The following is a 24,055-nucleotide window of genomic DNA, read 5'->3' as shown; positions in this document are numbered from 1 at the left end:
GCTGCTGCTCAGTTCACACACTGTGGTCTGCGGAGAGCCACAGACTGTGGTGACGTCGAAGGTAACTTCCGCCTCAAGAAGCAGACTTCACCCTTAGCGGGTGACATGTCTCCCCAGAGGATGCCCCGGCGTCCGTCGGGCTCTGCAGTTCATTCCGAGCGAGCCTTCTGGAGCTGCTTCCCCTGCTGACCTGCGGGGACAGGACGGACACCCCTCTGCCTGGAGGAAAGTGCTGCTGTCCACAGGCAGTGGCCACCATGCGGAAGGCCCGAAGCTCGTGGCTGCCAGGTCAGGGTTCATGCTGAGCATGGGCGGCCGAGGAACAACGGGGGAGCTCCCGGGTGGGGAAGGACTGCGTACCCCTCCCAGCTTCTAGCCAGAGACCCCAGAGCACAAACAACCCTTGTCAAGGACAAGTGGAAGGTCCTGCCAGGTCCCTGGAGACTTGGGAAGGGACCCTGCTTTTAGTCTTCCTGAAGGGGTCTCTCCCTCGAAGGTCTGCTCTGGTCATCCTTTGGGAGCGAGGTCACTCCTCTGAGTCCCCTATGTGCTGGGACATGGTTGTGAGTGGCCGGCTTGAAACCCCCAGTGGAGGTCGGGGGACCCGGCTGGCTCAGTCGGTGGAGCACGGCACTCTCTATCTTGGGGTTGTAGATGTGAGCCCTACGTTGGGTGTACAGATGACTTTAAAAATCTTTTTTTTTTTAAATATTTTATATATTTATTTGAGAGTGAGCGAGAGAGAGAGCACACGAGCAGGGGCAGAGGGAGACGGAGAAGCAGATTCCCTGCTGAGCAAGAAGCCCGATGCAGGGCTCAATCCCAGGACCCCAGGATCATGACCCGAGCTGAAGGCAGACACTTAACTGACTGAGCCACTCAGGTACCCCAAAAATAAAATCTTAAAAAAAAAAAAAAAAAAGGAAAGAAAGGAAAAGAGAAGAAGTCCCAGTGGAGTCCTGAGCCCTCAAGGACAGGAACGTGCTTTTGGATGGAGCCTGGCACTACTGCCCAGCATGGGACGTGTGCCCAGAGCTCCATCCCCGTGCGGGGCTGAGTGACGTCCCCCTTCCCTGTGGTAGATTCACATCTACCCAGAACCACAAAAAATATGACCTTATTTGGAAATAGGGTCTTTGCAAATGTAATTAGTTGAGATGAGGTCATGCTGAATCAGGTTGGGCCTCAGTGTCCTTAGGAGAAGGCCATGTGAAGACAGCCACGAGCCAGGGGAAGCCTGGGCCACCAGGAACCGAGAGAGGGAGGGAAGGATCTTCCCCCGAGGTTTAGGAAGGAATGAGGCCTTGCTGATACCTGGATTTCAGACTTCAGCCCCCAGAACCAAGAGAGGAAATCATTTTTATTGTTTTAAACCATCCGGTTTGCAGTCATTTTTTATGGCAGCCCAAGGAAACAAATGCATCACGGTCTGCAAAACTGAGGGAAAATGGTTTTTAGTCCATCACAAAAAGAGAGTCTGCGGGGGGGCTGGGTGGCTCAGTCAGTGAACCGTCTGCCTTTGGCTCAGGCCATCATCTTGGGGTCCTGGGATCGAGCCCCATGCCGGGCTCCCTGCTCAGCGGGGGTCTGCTTCTCCCTCTCCCTCATGTTCTCTCTTTCTCTCTCTCAAGTAAATAAAATCCTTTGAAAAAAACAAAAAACAAAAAAGCTAACAAAAAAAAAATACAAAAAAATAAAAGGAGAGTCCAGGTTCTCCTGGGCCCCTGCTGTCAGAAACGTCTCTAACGGCTCTGCCTGCTGAAGCCCAAGCGTCCCCTGCTGCTACTTTCAGCGGAGACGGAGAACAGCCAGAGACGCCCTTGACCTCTCAAGTCCCAAGCCAGTGACTCTCCACATTACGCAGAGACTAGGAAGATCGAGGGCCTCAGAGTCAGAGGTCCGGGCTTCAAATCCTGACTCCAACGGGCAGCTGTGTGACCTTGAGCAAGTTACCTGACCTTTCTGAACTCAGGTCAGCTCCTATAACAGCTGGATAATCTCGACTAGCTCAGAGGGACTCCCAGGATTCGACAACGGGCTGAAGAGCCCGGCTCGGCGCGGAGCAGAGACTCAGCAAACGCTTGGGTTGCGTACGTTCCCTACCTACAGCAGTCAACCTCCCCAAAAGGAAGTTTCAAATGTCCGACCGCAGAACAAAGCACATCCCTTTTTAGAGGATTTTCACCCGATAAGCGTTTCCCGGGAGCATCACCCGTGAGGGCTCTAAACGGCGCAGGTGGCATCTGTCTGATTTCACGAGCTCAGCTTGTTTGAATCGGAATGACTTGGCGTCTCTGTTATTCAACCGGACTTAGCATTTGGGCAGCGCTGCCTGTTGTCAAATAATCTACGATTCGTCCTCTCTCCCTGGGATGCTCTTTTATAAAACGGACAGCAAAAGCAGATGCCTTGAGACCACAGACCACAGCAGGGCAGCAGCCTGGGAAGCGCAAAGAAGGGGAATAAACTGGGAAGTCGGGGCTTGGCAGCCTCCAGCCGATGGGGCCCCAGATAGTTCTCCCGAAAACATCATGGTTCTTTCTAAGGGCCCCATTGTGCAGAGGAGGAAACCAAGGCACAGCCAAGCTGAGTTACTCACTCAGGACCACAGCTTTAATGTGGAAAAATCAGGTACCAGTTCACCTGCAAGGGGTCTGTGCCTAAGGGTGGGCACAGAGGCAGGTGAGTAGGACCAAGGCCTTGAGCTAGGGAGTGACATCGTGGGGGTGGAACCCTCAGTACCCCACCCCTGGCAGGTGGTGAAGGCTAGAAGAGCTCTAGCAGAAGGCATCTCCCTGTCAACACCACTCCTAACCCTGCAGGGCCTGCTACCAGGGTAGAGAGCTGGAATTGTGTCTACAAGGCAGGGAGTTCGCAGGGACTAGGCACCCAGCCTCGCCCCTGCTGGTGCAGGTGACCGGGGTGACCTTTAATCCTTCCTACTTGATGCTTATTTTTATTCCTCCCCTGTTTTATCGTTGGTGCATGCTTTGGTGGGTAAGCCGGACGAGCCTGAATGGGTCTAATGAGAGGGTGGCCTGAGCGTGAGTAGCGGAGACCCAGGGCCATGTCAGGGAGAGGTGGGCAGAAGGCAGGCTGAGGTTAAAGAGAGGGCCCCGAAGGAGGCAAATTTGCTGTTCGCCCTGGAGGAGCAGATAATCCCCGAGCCGGAGGCTCGGTCAGCAAGAGGAGAGTGAGGTTCTCAACCCCAGCCTGTAAGCTGTGGGTGCCAGGTAGAGGCAGAAAAGAAGGGGCCTTCTGCATTATCAGGAAGCTCTTAGGACCACTGGGGCATCGGCTCAGATGGGTCCCACCATCCCCCCAAGCTGGGCAGATACTCCACGAAGAATCCTGGGACGTTTTCACACCCCACCTCCGACAAACTTGGTGGTCCCGTGGCTGCGGCAGCTCTCGGGGCCACAGGGCTGTGCAGACCCCGGGGAGCCTCTTGGAGAATTCTCCAGTATCCACAGTACTCCACGTTCTCTGGCCCAAGCATCCCTCACCTCATACCCACAGACCACCAGCCCCTCCTGCCTGAGCACAGGCGGCCTCCTGGAGCCAGATGGCCCCCATGGCCACCCCTGCTGCAGCCAACCACTGCCCTAGGGTCCCCCAAAGAGACACCCACCAACACCACAGCCTGTCACGGGATGCTCTGCTCCTTCCGCCACCCAGGGCTGGGGCACAGTGGCTCCTTCCCCTGGGGCCCGGCTCCAGTCATCCCCTCATGTCAGGCCCCCAAGAGGCCCCCCCGATGCCCCATCCCCTCCTCTCAGCCCCTGAGGCTATCGCCCACTTGGCCCTCATTCCCTGGCCCCTTGAACAGACTCTCCTGGACGCCTGGGGAAGGAGGTTTAATTTCATGTTCCTCCCATGATTTATGAAGGTTGCATTCAATTAACAGAGTATCGATTTCCGGCAGCTGGCCAGCATGCTTGCTGGGAGTTGTTATTTTATCAGGAAACCAGTCACTTTCCTTTTAAAACCCGGAGACTCTGCACACAGGTAGGTGCCCACAGCCACGCTTACCAGGAAACACAAACACGAGCGTCGTGGACGGGGAGACATGTTCTCTGTGACTGTCTCTCCGTCTGTCCCCTCTCACACACACCATACGGGACGTAAGGAGCTCCAGCCCCAGCGTCCAGACTTCCCCCCAATTTCTTGGTGCCCCCCCGCAGCTTCTTCGGCTCCCTCTGCCCCCATCCAGGTTGCCGGATGCTGTGGGGGGCTCTGAACGCCCCGGAGGATCTGCCAGCCCCTCCCCGAGCAAAAACAGAGAGCACTTCTCTCTCTTGCACCGAGAAATGCATACACACATCCCTACATCTATGTTTATGTTAGATAAATAGACAGACAGACAGAAGGATGGATCGTCTCCCCGCTGTTGACAGGAACACAGCCAGAGCTCAGCACTTGGGGGAGGGATCAGTGCCCCTAGAGTGGGACAGAGCCAGGGTGCTGAGGCTGGGTTGGGGGACACAGGAGCCGGACACCAGCCCCCACATCTCAAGGCCTGGCTTTCCCCTGGAGGATTTTCTAAAATATCTCCTATGTATATTTTATTTAAGACACACCAAGAGCCTACTGAGCAGGTGCATTGTCTTTCGAACGGCAAATACTTGGGATGTTGAGAATCTCTGTCTTTGTTAGGACGCGTAACCCACTCACACCTGTCACAGTGGCTAGGTTTCCATCCTGCAGGGCTGACTGATCCTGACCTCGTCACCCAGCTACCCCAGTCCCTCACCACCAGTCTGGCCTCTCTCCAGCACTGGGGCCAGACCAGTGCCTCAACCTCCAGCTGGAGGCTGTTCTGGGAGGGAGGGCCCCGCACGGGGTGTGACATCATTGAGGCAAGCCTTTGAAAGCAGCCCCCAGAGTTGCCTTCCTGGGTCACTTGTCCCTTGCCCCCCCCCCCCCCCCCCCCCGCCTTCACACGCAGACCCCAGAGGCTCTTGGCTCGGGCCACAGATGGCCAAGAATGTCTAGAAGCATTTTTTGAGTTTTTTTTTTCATAAGGAAATTGGAAAAACCCTCATCCCCTTACCCAGGGACAGGGATCGTGACATGCTGCACTGAGTATCGGTACTTGGACTCTTGCTGGATTCTGCGCACTCGCAGTCCAACTCTGTTCATAACTGTAAAACCTGCCCTTCACGCGGTCCCTTACCCTAGAATCCCTGCGGGTCCCTGTCAACATCCCATCTGATGGTGGCACAAGCAGCGCCCAGCAGAGGCGCCACGGTCCGCGTGCTGTTTCCTCGCTGGGGGACGTTCGAATTGTTGCTCCAACTTTGTGAGGTTTTTTAAGATTTAAGATTTTAAGTCATCTCTACACCCAACACGGGGTTTGAACTCACAGTCCCGAGATCGAGAGTTGCACACGCCACCAAAGAAGCCAGCCAGGTGCCCCCCTGCTCACACTTTTTGACACCATAAAAAAGGCATCAAGGACCAAGCTGTTCATACACCTGTTTCTAAGTTAGGATTCTTTTCCTAAGACAGATTCCCAGTGTGATATGACCAGGTCGTTACAGGCCACGCGGCAGTAACCGGGCCCTCCCAGTTGGGCCACCCTCCTCAGCTTCCACAACGGGAACTCGTCTGGGGTCACGGTGGCCACAGCGCCCCTGGCTTCTGTCTTGCTGTCCCGCTGAGCACAGCGGCACAGGCACAACTCCCCAGGGCACCCAAGGGCGCGCACACTGCCGCTCTTCCCTTCCTCCCCGTCTCCCTCCCTTCCTCCAACGATTACTTATTGAACTCTGTGATCCAGAAGTGACACAGGCAAAAAACTCAGCCCTCACAGGGCATCTGTTCCAGCTCTGGAGATAGCGGACAAACAAATCATGAAAATACACGGGGTGAGGTGGCGACGAATGAAAAGGGATGGGAATGTGGGAGACGAGACGGGGTGCAATTTGAAACCGGTCCTCGGGGAAGGACCCGTTGGTGATATGTGAGCAAAAACTGAAGGAAGTCAGGGGAGAAAACCGTGGGAGGAAGAAAATGGATTCTTTCACCCGGCCAGATCTGAGACAAGAGCTTCCAGGCAGAGGGCACAGCCTGTGCAAAGGCCCAGAGGGAGATGGCTGTGCTGCAGGAACAGTGATGAGGCTGGTGGGCTGAAGCCCAGGGAGCAAGTGGGAAGATAGCAGGGGAGGAGCCAGACAGACAACGGGGCTGGGGGCATGGGGGTCATGGGCCACTGGGCGTGACAGGGAGCTATGGGGGAGGTGGGGAACAGAGGAGGCTCCTGACCAAATTGGTATTTTAAAATAATCTCTCTGGCTGCTGAGTTGGGAATCAGTGGGAGGAGGGCAGAAGTGGTGGGCAGTGGAGAAAGGTGGGATTCTGGGCACATTCTGAATGGGGGGACAGTTTGCTGACGAACGGGATACAAGTGAGAGAGAGAAGGGTCGAGGCTGACTCCAAGCCTGGGGGTCCAGACAATAGAAAGGCTGGGGGTCCAGACAATAGAAAGGCTGGGACTGGCATGGCCTGGAGGGAGAAGTGGGATTCAGGTGTGTCCAGAACACGCCTCATCTGAGTTGTTCCCGGGACACCCAGCTGAGTGGGCATGCGGATATTTGAGACTGAAGACATAAACTGGGGAGTATAGAGTCTGTAGACAGTTTTCGCAGCCCTCAAGCTTGGGGTTCACTCCCCCCCACCCACCAGGTCCTCCAGCCCCTCCTCCCACATCTGAGCCCTACGGGTGGTTTTGCTCACTGCCTCTGTCTGGAGCACCTGGCTCGTGCTACTTTGTTGAAATGCCCGCCCCCACTTCCAGCAGGCTCATCCCAAACTCCCTCTCCTCCTTGGGGATTCTAGGCCCTCCCAAATGTGATCAGCTCGCCCCTTCTCTCTCTGCTCACCCAGCGGGGAAGGGAGAGAAACCACAGGGCTGGGGAGGAGGAGGGGGCTGGAGGGGGAGGCAGGGTCTCCCCACCACTCCCCAGTGTTATCTCTCACTGACCGATGAGGACAGAGAGGATGAGGGCTCAGAGCAGTCACATGACCTGCTGCCGCCCCGAGTCTGCCCCTCACTGCATTGAGCTACGGACTCTCCAACACAGCCCTGCTGACCCTCTTGCTGTGCACACGGCCGGGTGCGGCTGCCCCTCCCCAGCAGGGTCCCTCTGAGAACAGAGCTCTAGAAACCCCGGCCCAGACTCCACACACAGAAGCGTCCAGTAGATACGGACTCCTATTTGACTCGAATAACAACAGCCTAAAATGTTGGTCGTCTCTGCTGCTGTAGAGAAGCCTTATGGGAAATTCAGAGATCATTACTGTTTGGCTTTAGGATACATAATATGATGCCATTTGCAGCAAATCTGCAAATAACCCCTAATTAGGTTTTCCTAGGCTAAAAAAGCAAATTTGCTTTCCCCGAGGACATACCAACCATGGGTAGGAGGCAACAGTCCAGAAGCTTCCAGCAGGGCCGGGGGAGGACCGTGGGGGTTGTTCAGGCCACGGATCATTTCGAAGTGAGGACTCCAAGTGCAGGTGAACAGAGTTTGCTGGAAACACAGCAGCGCGCATCTGCAGGACTCCCTCCTGCCTAGCCCAGATAGGTCAGTCCAGGGGCTTTAGATGGGGCAGGGGCTGGAGTGTCTGTGCACAGGCGAGGTGTGAGCAAGCAGCACCCCCATGCCCTGAACACACCCACCATTTCTCTCCCTGAAACCAGAAGCAACAATGTCCCTGCAATTTATGGCTTTGCCTATGGGGTTTGATAGGCTCTGCTGGTCTTGATGGATTGTTGCTATTTTCCGGGATGGAGCTAGGAGGTGGCGCGGACTCCCCTCTGAAGGAGATGAAGGGCAGGGCAGGGGAAGGAGGGAGGGAGGCAGAGGCCAGGACTGGAAGAAACTAGAGACGACGCTGAACGAGCTGACAGTAGGTCTCCCGCCCAAAAAGACAGGCCACCTGACCCTCGTCTCTGCCCCCCACAGCAGGATGCTCGTGGAGGGAGAACGGCCTGGTGTTCTGCCCTCAGCCTGGTGAGCAGCCTTGTGGGCAGAGGCTGAGCCAGCAGCCCAGAGAGGTGGAAGCACAGCTGGGGGCAGGCAGGAGAGGGCAAAAGATGCCATGAGGGTGAGGGGCTGGATTAGAGGGGCACAGACAGCGAGAGGAAAGCGGACTCTGCACAGAGGAGAAAGTGATCTCATGCCCCAGAGGGAGCTCCAGGGGAGCCCAATCCTTTTACCTCCTCCCCATTTCTGCCACAAGCTCCCGGGCTTCCCTTCTTCACACAGTGGTTGGAGCTCTTTTTAAAAAAGAAGCCAGGTCCCAGCACTCCCTGGTGGAAAGCCCTCTGGCAAATTCCCACACCTGTCAGAATAGTGTCCCAGGGTCTCACCACAGCTGACAAAGCCTCTGCCCCCTGCCTTGTGGGCCTCTCCTGTCCCTCATGCTGCTCTGCCACATCAGCTTTCACGTTGGCTCTTTTCCTCCAACATACCAAGCTTATGCCTACCCCAGGGCCTTTGTACCTGTTGCTCGCTCTACTTCAAATTCTCTACTCCCAGCTCCTCCTGTAGCTGGCTCCTTCCCACAGCTGGCTCCTTGGTTCCCACAGAATCAAGCTTAAGTACCACCAGCTCAGAAAGGGCTTCCCAGACCTCCCTGTGTGACTAGTTCCTTCCATGGCACCCATCCCTAACCCTTCAGAGCAGGCACAGTGACTAAACTTGTCTTCCTTATTTCTGTTTTTTGGTTCCTGCCCGTCTTCTCCACAGGAGTGAGGACAAGGCTCATCGTTGGGCCCCAACACCGCTGGCCAAGCCTGGCACTTAGTAGGTCCAAGACATACTTCATGAGCGGATCATTTCAGTTTGCTGTCAGATCCTCGTCCAGGATGCTGAGAGAGCATCCACCCGGCACATGGTCACACAGCCCGCTCAGGAGCCACGCACTGGGAGAGGAACCCAACACTATCACCATGTGGCCCCCGGACTGTCATTTCAGTGCGAACGTTTTCCAAACCAAAACAAATCAAGGCAAAGAGCTAACAAAGGGTATCTTGTCCCTGGGCTGTGAATTCTTGATCTGAAATGTCTTGCAAAGGAATAAAAACTAACCCACACACAGCCGCATGTTTCGTGAATGGCTATCAAGAGCTCAGTGGTGGAAACACAGCTCTGGAGTTGCTGGCCCAGGCCCAGAGCCGGGCCCAGCCCCTTAAGAGCTGTGCAGCTTTGGGCGAGATCCTGACCTTCTCTGGGCCTCAGCTACCCCCTCGCTGTGGCAGGAAAGGAAGCACCCATAAAGTGGGCCTGGGACCATTGACGCCACTGAGGTAACGCAATAAGGATGATGCCAGGCCCTGGGTGAGCTTCTGGTAAATGCCACCTCATATGAAAGCAGTCACGCCGACATCCAGTGACCCAACTGGGCCTCCAGAACATTCCATCGGCAGGGCCAGTGTGAGATGGTGTCATGGCCAACAGCCCAACCTAGGCAGGCTACGGGGCAGAGAAACCCCAGTCCACAGGAGGGGTCCGCCACCCACACCTCCTTCCTCAGGCCAGCCAGGGTCCCGCCATGACCAGGACTGGCCCACCAACACTTTAACCCAGACTGTGCCAAACTCCAAACAGGAAACGCCTGGAGCCTTGGCTTTTCCATCACACATATTGGCTGGGCTACAGCTTTCCTACAAATTGTCTGGAAGTGTGGATTTCAACGATATTTTTCAGCAGTAGAACAATTTTAGCAAGTCACACTGGCCAAGGTACAGCTTTTGCTAAATCGTGTAAAGTGTGGGTTTCAAACTTACTTTTTAGCAGTTAGAACACATGGAGCAAATCCACCCCACGAGGAACCCCAGTGTTGAAAAGAGGTCAAGTGCAGATCATCTCCCTGGGGTGGGTGGGCGGCAAGCCCCGCCCTCCACAGCCGAGCCTGAGGGCCAAGGAGCCCCATCATGATGGCCCTGACCTCACACATCCTCCTTTTCTGGGGTTCCAGATCACTCACACACCTAAGACACATGATTTGGTTTCACGTAGGGGCTCTGGGGCCACTGCTGAGGCACAAGGGACCATGGCACCAACTCTCAGAGACCTTTGGACATTCCAGACTCAGTAGGGGAATATTTAGAATGAAAAAACCAAGAAATTCTTTCTGGCAAAAATGGCCCAGGCCCATTGGTAGAGGACAGACAACCACTGGGCCATCTTACCCATACGCCCATCCCACACGTGACCGCCAACGTGGACAGAGCTCCAAGCTGTCGTGTTGAGTGGAAAACACAGGTGCAAGAAGCGTGCTGTGGGATCCACTCACATGGGGCCAGCAAACACCCCACACCCCATGTTTGTGGTGTGTGTGTGTATATGTGTATGTGTGTGTGTGGCGTGTGCGTATAAAGGAGGCATATGCCAACGGTTACCACAGACTCAAAGAACGGACGCCTAACTCAGGAAGTCCCTTGTCCCTACAGGGAAGCCGGGAAAGGGCCCTCCAGCTTTTGTCTGCGATTTTTAGGAAACAGGAAAAAAGGACGTCAGGCCACTAACATGACAAAACGATAACGGCTGTTAAGTAGGGCGGCGGGCATGTGCTCGGGGTTGTAATACCGGGTTGCTTCTGCATTCTTAAACGTTTCCACACGGCTAGCCGAAAGGGGGCTGCCCGACAGGGCCCCCCAACCCCTGCTCTGGGAGCGCATTTTGAAACGGCGCCCACCAGCACCCGGGGTGCTCCCCCCTCCTCCACCCTGAGTGCCCCTCCCCCTCCGCGTACCCCTTACCTGTCCACAGCCAAGCGCCCGTGGCCGGCAGCCCGGTGCGGCTCACTGCCGTTCTCCAGCCGGGCCAGCGCGTCCACGCGCTTCGCCATGAGCTCCAGCAGCTCGCTCATCCTGCGCAGGACGCCGCGCGACTCCGGCCCTCCCAGCACTGCGGACAGAGTGCGGGCACACGGTCAGGCTCGGCTGAGGCCTACCTGAAGCCACCTGGTGGCTCTCTGACTCCAACCCCACTCCCGCTTTTGCAGGCTAAGGAGGGGTCAGGAGAGTGAGCCCACCCCACCCCTCACCCCTGCAGGACAGGGGCTCCCCCACTGCGTTGTGTTGGGGAACAGAGCCCCAGGCCAACCCTGCTCTCTACCAGCTGGGTGACACTGAGATCATCTTAATGTCTCTGGGCTTCTGTTTCGGCGCCTGCAGAATGGAGCGTTACACCTAATCTCAGTCAAATCATGTGAAAGGTTTTTGTTTTGTTTTTTTTCTTCAAGATTTTATTTATTTATTTTTGCAAGAGAGAGAGAGCACGAGGCGGGGGGCCGGGGGAGAAGCAGACTCTCCACTGAGCAGGGAGGCCCACGCAGGGCTCCATCTCAGGACCCTGGGATCATGACCTGAGCCTAAGGCAGATGCTTAACTGACTGAGCCACCCAGGCGCCCTCATGTGAAGGTTTTAACCCCCTCCAATCGGTCCACGGATGCTCAGGTCCAGGCACCGCAATCCCCAGTTTGGTTCCCTGCAAAGCCCAAGAGCCAGCTCTGAACCTCCCATACCAAATGAGCCAAGTCATGGAGACCTGAGTGCTTCCAGGGGCTTCCGGGGGGGGGGGGGGGCCTGAGGTTGGGTTCCCCAAAAGCAAACCCCAAGACAAGGATTTGAGGACAAGTCATGCATTTGGGAGGTAAAGGAAACGCCAGTGAGGGAGAGAAGAGGTGACACAGGGAAGGGGAGACAGCCCAGAGAGGGCGAGTCACCAGCCTGGGAGACCAGCAGATGCCCAGTCTGCCCCAGAGTCCTCTGCCCAGCGGTGAGGGACCTGGGCCATGTGCAGCCCGTCTCCTGCCGGTCACTGCTTGAGGGTGGCTTGCAGAGACAGCCAACTCCTGCTGGAGGTGGCCAGCCAGCGGCAGTGGCTACAAGAAGCCCTGGGCAAAGAATGGCCGTCACCAGCAGCCATGAGGCAGCCCGAGTGCTCGGAAACAGCAGGAGCCAAGGGGGCACCAGCAGCATATGCTTCTCCAGAAAGAAGGGGCCAGGGCCTGGTGAGCTCAGAGAGGCTCTCGCCTGCCTCTGCCATCACGCACCCCCTCCCCCCCCACAGTGGGGCTCTGTGGCCAAGGGACATTCATAGCAACATTATCAGCCTCTGGGGCCCCAACTCAAGTCAGAAATACCAAGTCCTATCTGCTGTCTGCTGTCACAGTGCCAGGAGGGGACAGAAGAGAGCATGGCAGGCCACAGAGACCCAGGGGCAGAGGTGGGGAAAAGAGAAGAGGCCAGAGGGGCTGGTCTCCCCTGCTCCAAGCAGGGGAGGGCTTGGGGGGCCAAGACAGGCTTCAGCTACCAAGGCTGCCTGTGACATTTCCACTTTGCTTGTCCCCCACACCCCCTGGCTCTGGGCCCAGCCTGGTCCAGTGGCGTTCGCCGCTTTCTCTCTTGACTAAGTCACCTCCTGTGTTCCCCAGAGGACTGAGTCCACCAGAGTTCAGAAAGGAGGCCACCAGGAGCCAGGGAGCGGTCACTCACATGCTGGAGCATGTGAATCTGGAGCATCAGGGAGCTGCAGTTTCCTTACGAAAGCAAGGGTCCCCGACTCCAACACCACACACACACACACACACACACACACACACACACACACACACACACACACACACACCCCCCCCCCCCCGCCCAAGAATGAGAATGGGTGAGTTCGGGTGTTGATAAAAAAATGCATATCTAGAGGAAGGAAGGAAAGAAACACGGTCTCTAGCCCATCTCTGCACCAGCAGCTGAGGTAACTAGCAATCTTCCCACTTTCCCTTCTCAGAAAACTGGGTGGATTTTTAACAAACCATTCGGGATTGGGCAATTTCACCATCGTGCTAAGTGAAGCAAGCTTCTCCCACCCCTCCGTCCCAGCACACTCGCTCAGTACTCAGCCAGTGAGTCAATCTATCCAAGAAGATATAAATAGCTCCCCCTCTCTTTCAACTCCACGGAGCTAGGGGTGATGGTTAGTCTCTCAAACCATTCTCATCCCTGGGACCCCCACCCAAGCCCATCATCCATCCAAACGTAGTATGTGCTTGGAGCACAGAGTAAAGCAAGGTGGGGGTGGTGGTTCCTATCGTCTCAGCTAGAAAAATAGGGGAACATCAGATGATCTGACCTGGCCGCTGCTTGGTACCACTCCTGGAGCTGTGCAGTGCACAGCCTGCCCGCCTTCCCTGGGCAGCCCTGATGAGCCAATGCTACAGCGCAGGCTGGGTGGTCCTTTCCTCAAAGGTATGGCATGAGAAGAGGAGAGCAAGACTGCAGCTGGGGACACCCTAAGTCAGAGCTTGTTAACCAAGGGCCCCCAACCATGACCTGGTCGGAGCACGCAGGCCCAGCGGGACCAGAGCATGGGCAGCAGCCCACTCCTGCAGATGTGGCCCCTCGACAATGCCGAGCTCACATCACTGCTTCTGGAGCAGAGCTAAGCTCCCCAGAATGTCTCAGGCATGGCATCCTGCCCTGTCACCCTGCTGTCCCTCTGTCCGAGCTCATCTCCAGCTTCCCTGGCTCCTCCTCACTGCCTGAGCCCCGCCCTGGAACCTCAGTGACACAGCCCCCCTCCCCCCCACATGCACCCAGCCCCACAGCACAGGCAGCAGAAGAGCGGCCCCATCTGGCCCAGAGCTGCCCCAGAAGCCAAGCAGAGCCGGGACAGCACCATGGGGGGGGACAGGCTGGGGTGGGAGTGACAATGCCTGCACTCCACCTGCTCTGTCACCAGCCACGCGGGTGCAGGATGGATGGACATGCCACTTTCCTGCTCTGGGCCTCAGTTTCTCCTCCTACAAATGAGGCACTGGACTACGGAACCCTGAGTTTCCATGGGCCGGGACTCCTGTTTTGGCTCTTGCCCTAACCGCCCCTCTCGAGATTAGGATAACAGGAAAGGAAAGACTGTTCCTATAAAAGGCAGCAGAATCCCCTTAGGGAGAGAGCTCAGTTTTGTTTTACTAACCCCTGGGTGGGCCAGAGCAGAGTCTAGGAGTCTAGATGCCCAGAGCAGTGAGACAGAGAGAAAGCGAAATGATTGCATATCAAGTCAGAAGACGGGAGATTTCTGGTTCAGCCTGGGAGAAGAGGAGCGAGAACAAGGTACAGGGGCTCAGAGGTGGCGGAGGCAGGGCGGCCAGAGGGCAATGTGGGGTCGGGTGGGGGGTTCCAGCTGCGGGGATGCAGGAGGGACCTGTCATCTGCTTGCTATGCATCCCAGTGGTCCCAGCCCCCAAGCCATCATCCCTACTCTGTGCCAGGAATCAGGGGAAAGGGTGCCCTTCCCAGTAGGTCAATGTCAGGGACACGACGACACAGGAGGGGACAAACTGAGCAGGATAACTCACAGAAGCAGGAGCTCAGAGAGGAGATGGCCAGGGACACATAAGCACCCCCAGAGAGTCCTTGGAGATCTGTGGGGCTCTGCATGGCCCCATATAGGAGGGATTTCTTTAAACACGTCAACAGAAAGAATGACCCCAGAAGACCCAAGGGCTTAGGGACGCCTCCAAGGAGAGCCGCCATCTGCGGCTCTCAGATGGGTCTGTAAGGACACCTCCATCAGACTGGACCAAGACCACGAGACCCTCCCCCATCACTGGGGCATAGATGGCGCAGACTGGAAGCTGCCCACCACTTCCGGGGAGCTTCCCGTGGGATCTGCTCCCTGGCTGGCTCCCTGGAGGCCACCGCCCATCCCCGACTGTCAGCGGACCCTGAGCCCTGGCTGGCCCTGAGTCACCTTACTGCTCCCGGTGTCAGCTAAATTGAAATGTATTTAATGTGAAGCCCAGGAACACATCTCAGGACTCACACGCACTCCCTCCATATTTCTATATAAATAAGGAAAGCCGGCACACCGAGAGATACAGACGGCTCCTCCTGGTTACAGACTGAGGTGTTTTATGACCCATCCAGGCCTGGCCCCTCCCCGCCCCTCCCCACCCCTCCAGACACAGACAAGCTCCTCTGTCTCTCAGATCCTCCCTTGTCCCCTGCCTTGTCCTCCTTTCCTGTCCCTACCCCAGCCCTTTCTTGCTGGTTCCTGGAAACTGAAGGAGCCCCCGCCTCACCAGATAAGAGAGACCTCCCTGGACCTTGAGATAGGAGCTGCGACCTAAGTGTTTGCCCAGCTGGAGAAATGAGCACATGTGTCCCTCAGCACACAGCCACCACGGATGCCAGCTGAGGTCACTGAGGCTTGGGGCTCTGGGCAGCACAGGAGACAAGGACAGGCCCTGTGCCCTGGCCCACCCATCCATCACCAGCCTCTGAGGGGACAAGCTCCCTAACACCAAGATCCAAGGCCAGAGACAGCTACAGAGCAAGGAAGTATTTTTCTGCTATTCCCCAGGTTTGAATCCCAGCTAGGGGTAGGAAGGTCTGGCAGGGCCATGCCCCCAGGGAACCTCAGGGCAGCCATGTACAGCTGAGCCAAGGCCCTCCCGCCTGCAGGCCTCTCCCAGCGATAGCCTCTAACTGCTACCTCTTCCAGACAAGACAGAGACCGAGAAGAGCCAGCCACACATGCTCGGGGAATCCACGACAACATCAGGAGAGAGGCCTGAGACACAAGCTCACATCCCACCCCCTGCCCCTAAGAGGAGAGCAAGTTCCTCCTTAGGACAAGAGAGGGGAAGTGCATCCAGGAGGCAGGGAGAAGGGACCGGGGTCTGGTGAGGGCACAGGCAAAACCCCCTCCTTCTCTGGGAGAGGAAGCTCCCGGGGCCCGAGGCAGGCCCACCTACAGCAAGAGGGAATCAGGTCAGACTTGGAGTCACGCTTCCTGTTAGCCTCCCCCGCCCCCTCCTGAATCTTACAAGGAGTGTGCAGAATATAGAAGACGTCTCTTACATTTTTATCCCCAAACTAGAGAACTTTATCACAAAATACAACCTGGCTTAGAAGGGAATCCGGAGCCTCCGCTGGGAGACCACAGTCCACAGAGGCTATGGCAGGGCCCCCCTCCTTTTAGAGAACACCCTGCTTCTCCCAGCAGCCCTCCAGCCTCGTCCCGGGGGCCCACTTCCCTCCCAGGCCTGACGGGCCAGGACACGACAGATTGTTTCCCCCATTTGTGCTCAGATGGTTTGCTGATCTGTGCAAGGATTTTTCCCCCCCTAAACAGCAGTGCCTTCCTGAGGTTCCCTCTCCCAATTCTGCCCTGGGGCTGCACAGACACGGGAACCAATGCAACGCCACAACCCAACCGCCACCCTTGACCTCCAGTCTCCCTTTCCCCCTCCCGCCCCTTCCACCTGACCACCCTCCAGCCCCAGGCCTCCGCTCGTGTGGCTCCTAGGCAGAAAAGCTCGCACCTCCCAGGGTTCCCGCAGGGCCGCTCTAGGCACAGCGTGCGGGTGTCCTTGGAGGAGGCGTGTTTTGCAAGATCAGGATTTTAAACCCACAATGTAAACTTGGGGCTCTTCCAAGTCCCTGCTTTTGTGTCTCTCCAAAAAAATCCACTTCATCCAATGGCATGAAAGAAACCAGGGGGGACAAAGATAATCGGGATGGGGACCAAGCCACGGTCAGTTCTCCAGAAGGGTGAGGCCTCCCTCCCCATCTGTCTCCCCCTCCCCACATTTAGTTCCACATTCTAGGTGCGTAGCCTCCAGCCCAGGGACCCAGGAAATGTGAAAAGCCTTTGAGTTGGCTGAACCTGAGAACCTCTGAGAACTGATGTCACAAGAGACAGGAGACCCGACAACTTCACCCTTCTGTGTACGCAAGAGAAATGCGTGTGTGCCCTGGAAGACAGGGACCAGGATGTTCCTAGCATCACCAGCCACACGCCCCAAACTGGAAGCAACGTCCACCGCCAGTCGAGTGGGTAAACGCGGGGCCTTCACGCAACGGAGTTCACACGACAGCAGCGGGGACAAGGGTCTACGCCACACAGCGGGGACGGCCCTCTCAAATGGAGTAATGAGAGGAAAACAGCACACACGAAAGAACAGCCACGATGCAATTCCTTCCTCACGATGTCTGAAGAACAAGTGAAGCCCTGTGCTGTGAGAAGTCAGGGTCCTGACACCCGTGGGGAAGCACTGGGTGCGTGGAGCCAGGAGGGCACCCCGGGGGCTGCTCATGCTCCGTTTCCTGGTCACGGTTACTGGCTGCGTGATGCGTTCATCTTGTGGATATTACGCTCCGATGGAAAGCCTGAGCATGTACACGGGCACACGCGTGTGCACATACACAAACACATGCATCTACTCTAACTGGGTGACCTTGGGCAAGTGCTCTCCCCTCCAGGGCTCTGCCCACCCCTAAGACACAGATCTGGTTGGGGTTGGCCTCCCACCTCCTTTACCAGGCAAAACCGCACAGTGCATGGCTCACCAGGGCTCCCACAAGCCCCCTGTACTCTGGGCCACTGGCCCCATCCCCTGCCAGAGAAACGAGCAGAAGGATGGGAGCCCAACCATATGCCCCTCCTCCCCAAGTCTCCGATCCCCACCTCCTGGATCCCTAACCTTTCTGGAGGTCCCGCTTCCTCAAGCCCCCATAGCAGCCCCCCCAGGCAGGCGTGACCCTCTCCAGGAGTGGCTTGAGCACCTCTCCCTAGACGCTGTCTCCTCACACTCCACGTCCCCCATGATCCACCCGAGACCTCCAGTACCTCTCTCCAAGCCGCCCCTCAAGTGCACCTTCACAACCGCCCCCTGCCCCCTTTTCCAGCCTCAATCTCCTTCACACCCACCTCCTGTGCGGAAATCCCAGCATCCTCTCGCCCTTTCCCCTACACAACCTTTTCTGCAGTGTCCCCATCTCGGACTGAACACTGTAAATACTGATGGTGCTTGTACTATTTGCCAGATGCTGCTCGAGCCCCTTCCCATGTGCTATCTCAGCACGACTCACGTCAACCCTGGGCACACAGGGCTCGTTCCCATTTATCAGAGGAGAAAACTGGGGCTCAGAGAGACTGACGCATCTCTGCGAGTCAGAGGTGGGATACATTCATTTACATTCAGGCTTGAATGACTAATAAATGTGGAATTCGTGCCAGGAGCTCTGCAAGTTTAAAGAAGTACATGTTAAACCAAAGGAACAAATCTAATGATGAGACACCAGATGGCATAACAAGTGCCCCTCAGAGCGCCCCCTGAGACTACAGCCACGCTCCTGGAGGGTATACTTGCCATTGGGAACAGGGCAGCCACACAGCTGGGCCCTGGGGCTTTGCGAAAGCAGACTTCAGACAGAGACATGCCCAGAGCCCACCGACAGAGACGTGCCCAGAGCCCACGGAGCCAACCCGCCGAAGAGTTCCAGAAACCCTACTTGCCCCAGCTGCCCCAACACCCTGTGTTCCTCCCTCCCGCGGTGACCAGAAGAGCCCCTGAGACCCATGAAGCTGGACTCTGCACTGTTCGCCATTCTTCACTGAGTGGAAAGAGAAGGGGGGAGGGTCCGTCTTCAGGAGGTCTCCCAGGTCTGGACCCCATCACACCCCCATGCCGTGAGCTCATTCAATCCCAGAGGTGAGTTAAGTGACTTGGCCAACGGCACACAGCTGGGAAATAATGAGCCAGGATACAAGCCAGGTCCGTCGGATCCCCGAAGCCCGTGCTCTGATCCTCTGTTCCACCGCCTCACAAGTGTCACGTGGGCAAGGAGCCACAAAGGTCTGGACTATGTCGCAAAGCTCAGAGATAAGACACGTGAGCTCAGGGCCTGGCCTGCCCTCTGCCTCTCCCCGCCCCCCACCCCCATCCCAGCCCCGGCCCCCTCGGCTGTGGCCACAGACTGGGTCAAAAGCATAGAGTGTATGCGTCTCAAAGGAACAGATGTCATATTCAGGAACACTCCCCTCCACACACACACTAAGGAAGTAACTCAAGCAGCCTCTTCTGATGCCTGGGAAGCTGTGACTCAAAGGCCCTTCCCTGGCCGGAGAGTCTGGATCAGAAGAAGCCCGATGATCACAGCTGGGACCAAAGCCAAAGCAGTGCGGGGTCAGAGAGCCTAAACCAAGGCCCAGATCCATTCCCACGTCCCTAGATGAGGTGGCCTGGATCCCTGGGATGGAGCCCCAGAGAGTCCCCTGAGTTGCCTGGTTCAAAGGCCTCCTTCCCCTCCACCCACAAACACCTGCACCCACTTCTGACTCCCCTTTCCCCACCAAGATACCTTCTGTGCGGATGGTGAAGGGGGAGTCCCCCGGGCGCCGGGCCGAGAGCTGGCCTCCCAGAGACGTCATCAGGAAGCAGAGTGAGAAGAAGCCGATGCCCAGGACGAAGAGCCTGCAGAGAGCGAGAGAGCAGGTCGGAAACAGGCCAGCGGGAAGCACCCCCACCCAGCAAGGGCTCTGCACGAATGAGTGGGGGAGGGAGCGAGGATGGAACGATGGATGGGGGGACAGAAGATACAGGGCTGAGCTCAGAATGAAGAGAGCTCCACGACAGGGAGATGGCCGAGAACCTCACATGAAACCCCAAGGGACAATGATACAGGCAGAGTTCAGGCAAGTTCCAGCCTCCTAGAGAGAGCCCGGCTCATTAGCGCAGCCCTCAGTGTGTGATCCTCAGACCAGCAGCACCGGCTTCACGCTGGGATTGTTAGAAATGCAAAATCTGGGGCCCCACTCCTGGGCTTACCAAATCAGACACTGCAGGCAACGTGTTTGAACAAGCTCTCGGGGCAATCCTGATCCTTGCTCAAGTTTGAGAACCGCTGGTATAGATGCAAACAGCAGGTGCTGACGCCAGCCAGAGGGCAAGTCATTGGTCCAGACGAAACCCACCTGGATCCCATCAGTCACCCGGGCCCGGCTCTGCACTGTGTACACGGGTCTTGCCACAGCCATCAGTCATGAGCTGGCTTGAACACCTCCTTATCATGTTCGAGGGGGATGGCATGTGCCCCCATCCCTACCAGAGGGGAAGATCTACAAGGGCAGGGCCCAGATTCTCCCTAACCCACATCTTTAACAGGAAGGCACATGGTAGTTTGTGCAGTGGGCCGGTCAGAGTGAATGGACACCTGTGCACAAGTGGTAGGTCATCCAGGGCGCAGGTCAGGAGAGCCACCCAAAACAGGACAATTGTTCATTCCTTCAACACACATCTGATTGTTTCCCAGGTGTGGGGCACTGGGGTGGCCCCAAGGGGATAGCAGGGAACTCCTGTCTCCTGCTGCTTCCATACCAGGTGCTGGGTCCCAAACGGGAGAACTGAACTAACCAGCACTGGGGAGGCCAGAGATGGAGGTGTTCTGGGACCTTGAATGGATCAGAGGGACTTGCAAAGCTGGTAGAGATGAAAGGGGATCCCCCCCACCCTGGTCAGGATGAGGAAGCCCATCTCATGTAAAGCCAGGCTCATGACGGGGAGCCCCCACGAGTCATGCTAGAGGCCTCCAGCCCTCTCACCTCCACCCGCCAGCCTCAACACCACATTCGTTTGTATCTCCATGCAAGACTTGCTTTATGCATTTTGATCTTCATTATTTGAAGCTGGCAGAGCGGTATTTAATTAAAACTTAGCCCATTAAAGAAAACACACAATTGCAGAAGAAAATAAAAGCGCAACAAAATTCCCACCCCATATTTAAATGAAGCTGTTAGAGGTTAAATGAGAGAGGGTGCAGAACCCCCAAGGCAGAGAAAGCTTTGAAGGCTTCACCTGGGAGAGGACAAGGAGGACAAGCGAGACAGCATAATGGACACTGCCCCCTCACCTCTGAGGGCCCCCTCACTGAATTCCACCACGCTTGGGGATGGGGCTCTGGGATCCCAAGATGAAGCCAGACTGCTCTCAAGACAGCAGCCAGAGAAAGAGTGGAGGAGATTGGTGGTTGCACACCCAGGAAGATCCTGAGGGAATCAGCTGTTCGTCCTCCCAGCCTGAGGACAAGGACAGATTCCTCGAGTTTATGGTCCCTTCCTTCCCCAAACCCCCTCCACAGCTGTGGGACTGTATTTAGAGCTAGGGACCTGGGCTGCAGGTCCTGCTGTGAAAAAGGAGTCTAAACTTTTCGCCCAGAATCTGAAGTCCCCAGCACACCTCATCTGCCTCTGTCTCTGCCAGACCTCAATCCTAGGGCAATCACAGTAGACTCAAGTTAAAATGGTTTTGTCCACCCATGTATCTATTCAAGCAACATGCCAGGAGCAACTACAGAATAAGGGTCCTGCCAGAGGAAGACAGAGGAGACAGGGCCTCCAGTCTGTCCTTAAAAACAAGTAGGGGTGACGTGGTGGGAGGCAGCCCCCCTCCATCTGAAGGGGACACAAAGACTCCACGGGTGGCTGTGGGTCTCTGGGCAGCCTAGACAGACCCTAGGCGAAGACACACCGCTTGAAAGGAGGGGAACCTATGCAATCCCACCTCTGAATCCTGCCTTTAGATAAGAGCCAGAAAGAGCCAGGACCCCAGAAGGAAGCAGCTCCCAGGGGTGGGCGCTGTCCGTGGTGCTGGCTCCTGCAGCCGCCTCCAATTGCACCAGAAAATATCCAGCCAAAGCTTGACACCCTAGTTGGTTGACCCCCACATGACTTGGAAGGCGGGGTCGACATGGGGCGGCAGACTTGGGAAGAGGACCCTCTAAACAGTCAGCGTCAGCCAGGGATTTGAGGATTTCCCTGGAGGAGTAAGGCCCTTTCCAGAGACACCCGCTTCCCGCCCTGCTTCGCCCTGCTTCTCATGGGAACCTTCTGTCAGAGCTCCAGCTGCCTCCCTGTCTCCTGCCCAAGACCATACCCTCAGCATCACCAGCTCTACGATCCTCCCCTCCTGTATCCTCCAGACAGTGGTGGTCCATCATGATCCCTGCCATCCCCAAAGCGGTCTCCTCAGCTCCACAAAACAGAGCCGGCCCACCCAGGAGTTGCTGGGGAGGCCACAGACACCTCAGCCATGATCTCCCCGTCAGGGGCTGAGAGGGAGACCAACCGGGGCCCTGGCAGGGGCGGGGGCTCAAAACCCGCCTCTCCCACGACCCAAATCCACCTGCCCAGTTCCTGCCCCTGCAGGGTGGATGGCACCCACACCCCACCTGTAGCCTCTGGAGTTCGACCCCCGCCCCTCCCTTGGCGCCCTCTGCTGTCCAGCCCCCCTGAGCAAGGTGGTTCTCCCATCCCGCTGGGCACCCATCACTTGGCATCTCCTAGACCTGGGCAGCAGGCGGGCTCCGCAGGCTCCAGAGAGAGGAAGGAGCTGCCCCTTCCCTGACAGGCTCTGGGGGCCCCTGGGATGGGTTCAATAGGGACCAGCCAGCCCCATATGGCCCAGCCCTGCCTAGCCCTGGCCGCGGAAGACTGGGCTGGGGGCATTGGTCTTCCCCTCCTCCTGCCTCCGGAGGTTCCCAGAGGTCCGGGCTCCCGCTGCCCTGGGGCTCCGCAGCGCCGCCCCTGCCACCAACTCTCCACCGCTGTTGATCCAGGGTCGAATTCCCAGCAGAACGGCCGGGAGAGGTCCTTGCTCCAATCTCGGGAACCTTCCCGTTGGAGACAGGCCCGCACCCCGCCGCGAGAAGGGGAGTGTGAGCAGAAGGCCGGGGCAGAGGAGTGGCACAGGTGGAGGACTCAACCCAGGGCTCCACGCGCACGCGGGGTGGGGGTGGGGGGGTGCCGCCCCGCACGGCGCACTAACTTCGCCGCCGGGTGGGGCCGTCTGCAAAGTGAGAAGGACCCCAAGGAGCAGGAAAGGGGCACCCTGGGCCGAGGCCCAGGACCACAACCTGGGTGCTTTCTGCCCTCATGCCCACCCTCGCATTCCGAGTCCTCTCCAACCTAGACCAACTCGAGACACGTCTCAGATTGCCCACCCCTCCCCACCCGAACCCGAACCTCGGCTCCATCCCTGCCATAGCCCCGCTGTCCATCACAAGCGTAGAAGCACGAACCGCCCCCCCTGCCACTGGGACAGGCACCCTCTCGGGGAACGACCTCGCCCACCCCTACCCAGCGCCCCCTCGGAGAAAAAGACCTCCCCGCGCCATCCGGGAGAGAACTTTACCGAAAGGGTCTCAGGGTGACCAGGCATCTTCTGACCATTATCTTTCCATCGGGGTTGACTGTGATCATTGTTCAAACTTGTCTGGGCGAGAAGCCGCGGGCGAGGCCGGACGCACCGTCCCGGGCCCTGCTCCCGCCGCGTCCGGGCCGCGAACCCGCTGCGGGCCGAAGCCGGGTCCGAGGGAGGCGGGGGTCGGGGAGCGCGGGGGCTCGGCGGCTTCGCTGCTCCGGCGGCGGCCCGCGGGGTCGGCGCGGCCTCGGCGGGCGGGGAAGCCGAACGGCGCGGCTGCCGGAGGGCGGCGAGGGCGCCCAGCCCGGCCGTCTCTGCGTCTCCGCCCTCCCCGCTTCACATTTTTGGGGCCGGGAGGCGGCGCGCCCCCCGACCGCCGGCCGCGCGTCTGCTTGCTCGGGCTCGCTCGCTGGGCGGGACGGCGCCGCGGCGCGCAGACGGGCTCCCCGCCGCGGGCGCCCTCATCCCCGGGCCCGCGCCCTCGGTGCCGGCTAGAGGCGGCCCCGGCCCCGCGCCCCGGGCCCCCGCGCCTCCGGGCCGCGCCGCACCCCGGCCCGGCACCGCGCCGCGCCCATGGCTCTCGACGAGGGCGCCCCACGCCCGCTCTGCCGCCCGCTCGCTCGGCGGCCCGCGCTCGGGTGTCGGGTGTCCGGCGTCCGGCCCCGCGCCGCGCTACGCGGGGAGGCGCCGCATTGTTTCCTCCGAGGAGGCGGCAGAGCCGCGGCTGGGGCGGCCCAGAAGCGGCCGCCGCGCTTCCTCGGCGCGCCGGCGCCACCTCGTGGTCGCCGCCCGGCAGCGCGCCCTCCCGGCCACGGTACGGGGGAGGGGGCGGGGGGTCCCTACGCCACACTCCAGCTGTGTAACGTCCCCAGCCCCGCTTTCGAGAGCAACCCGCATGCCAGCAGCCCCAAGGGCCGAGGGCCACTTCGAAAAGGTTGGTGCTGAGAGAAGCCCCCCCTCCTGCTGCTTCTGCATCCCCCCCCCCCCCCCCCCCACTCCTACCCCCACCCCTACACCCTACCCCGGGGCTTCTGCCCTGGTCCCAGCAGCTGTGAGGTCGCT

The 24,055-nt window shown here is 58.0% G+C and overlaps 1 protein-coding gene across 2 annotated transcripts in view; it reads right to left on the bottom strand.

Moving 5' to 3' along the window:
• Positions 1-23,052, bottom strand: part of LOC111160316 (mannosyl (alpha-1,6-)-glycoprotein beta-1,6-N-acetyl-glucosaminyltransferase, isozyme B) — a 65,253-nt gene extending 42,201 nt beyond the window's left edge. For both annotated transcript variants that reach the window (XM_022523318.1, XM_022523319.1), the window contains exons 1-3: positions 22,985-23,052; positions 19,158-19,270; positions 10,772-10,919 (exon numbers count right to left, since the gene is read on the bottom strand). In XM_022523318.1, the coding sequence (XP_022379026.1) occupies positions 10,772-10,919; positions 19,158-19,270; positions 22,985-23,052 (329 nt within the window). The remainder of the gene's footprint in view (positions 1-10,771; positions 10,920-19,157; positions 19,271-22,984) is intronic.
• Between the last annotated feature and the right edge of the window lie 1,003 nt (positions 23,053-24,055).

The sequence above is a fragment of the Enhydra lutris genome, unplaced genomic scaffold (assembly GCF_002288905.1).
Source record: "Enhydra lutris kenyoni isolate GAN:26980312 unplaced genomic scaffold, ASM228890v2 scaffoldscaffold75, whole genome shotgun sequence".
NCBI lineage: Eukaryota > Metazoa > Chordata > Mammalia > Carnivora > Mustelidae > Enhydra > Enhydra lutris.
This window is presented reverse-complemented; position numbering and strand designations above follow the sequence as displayed.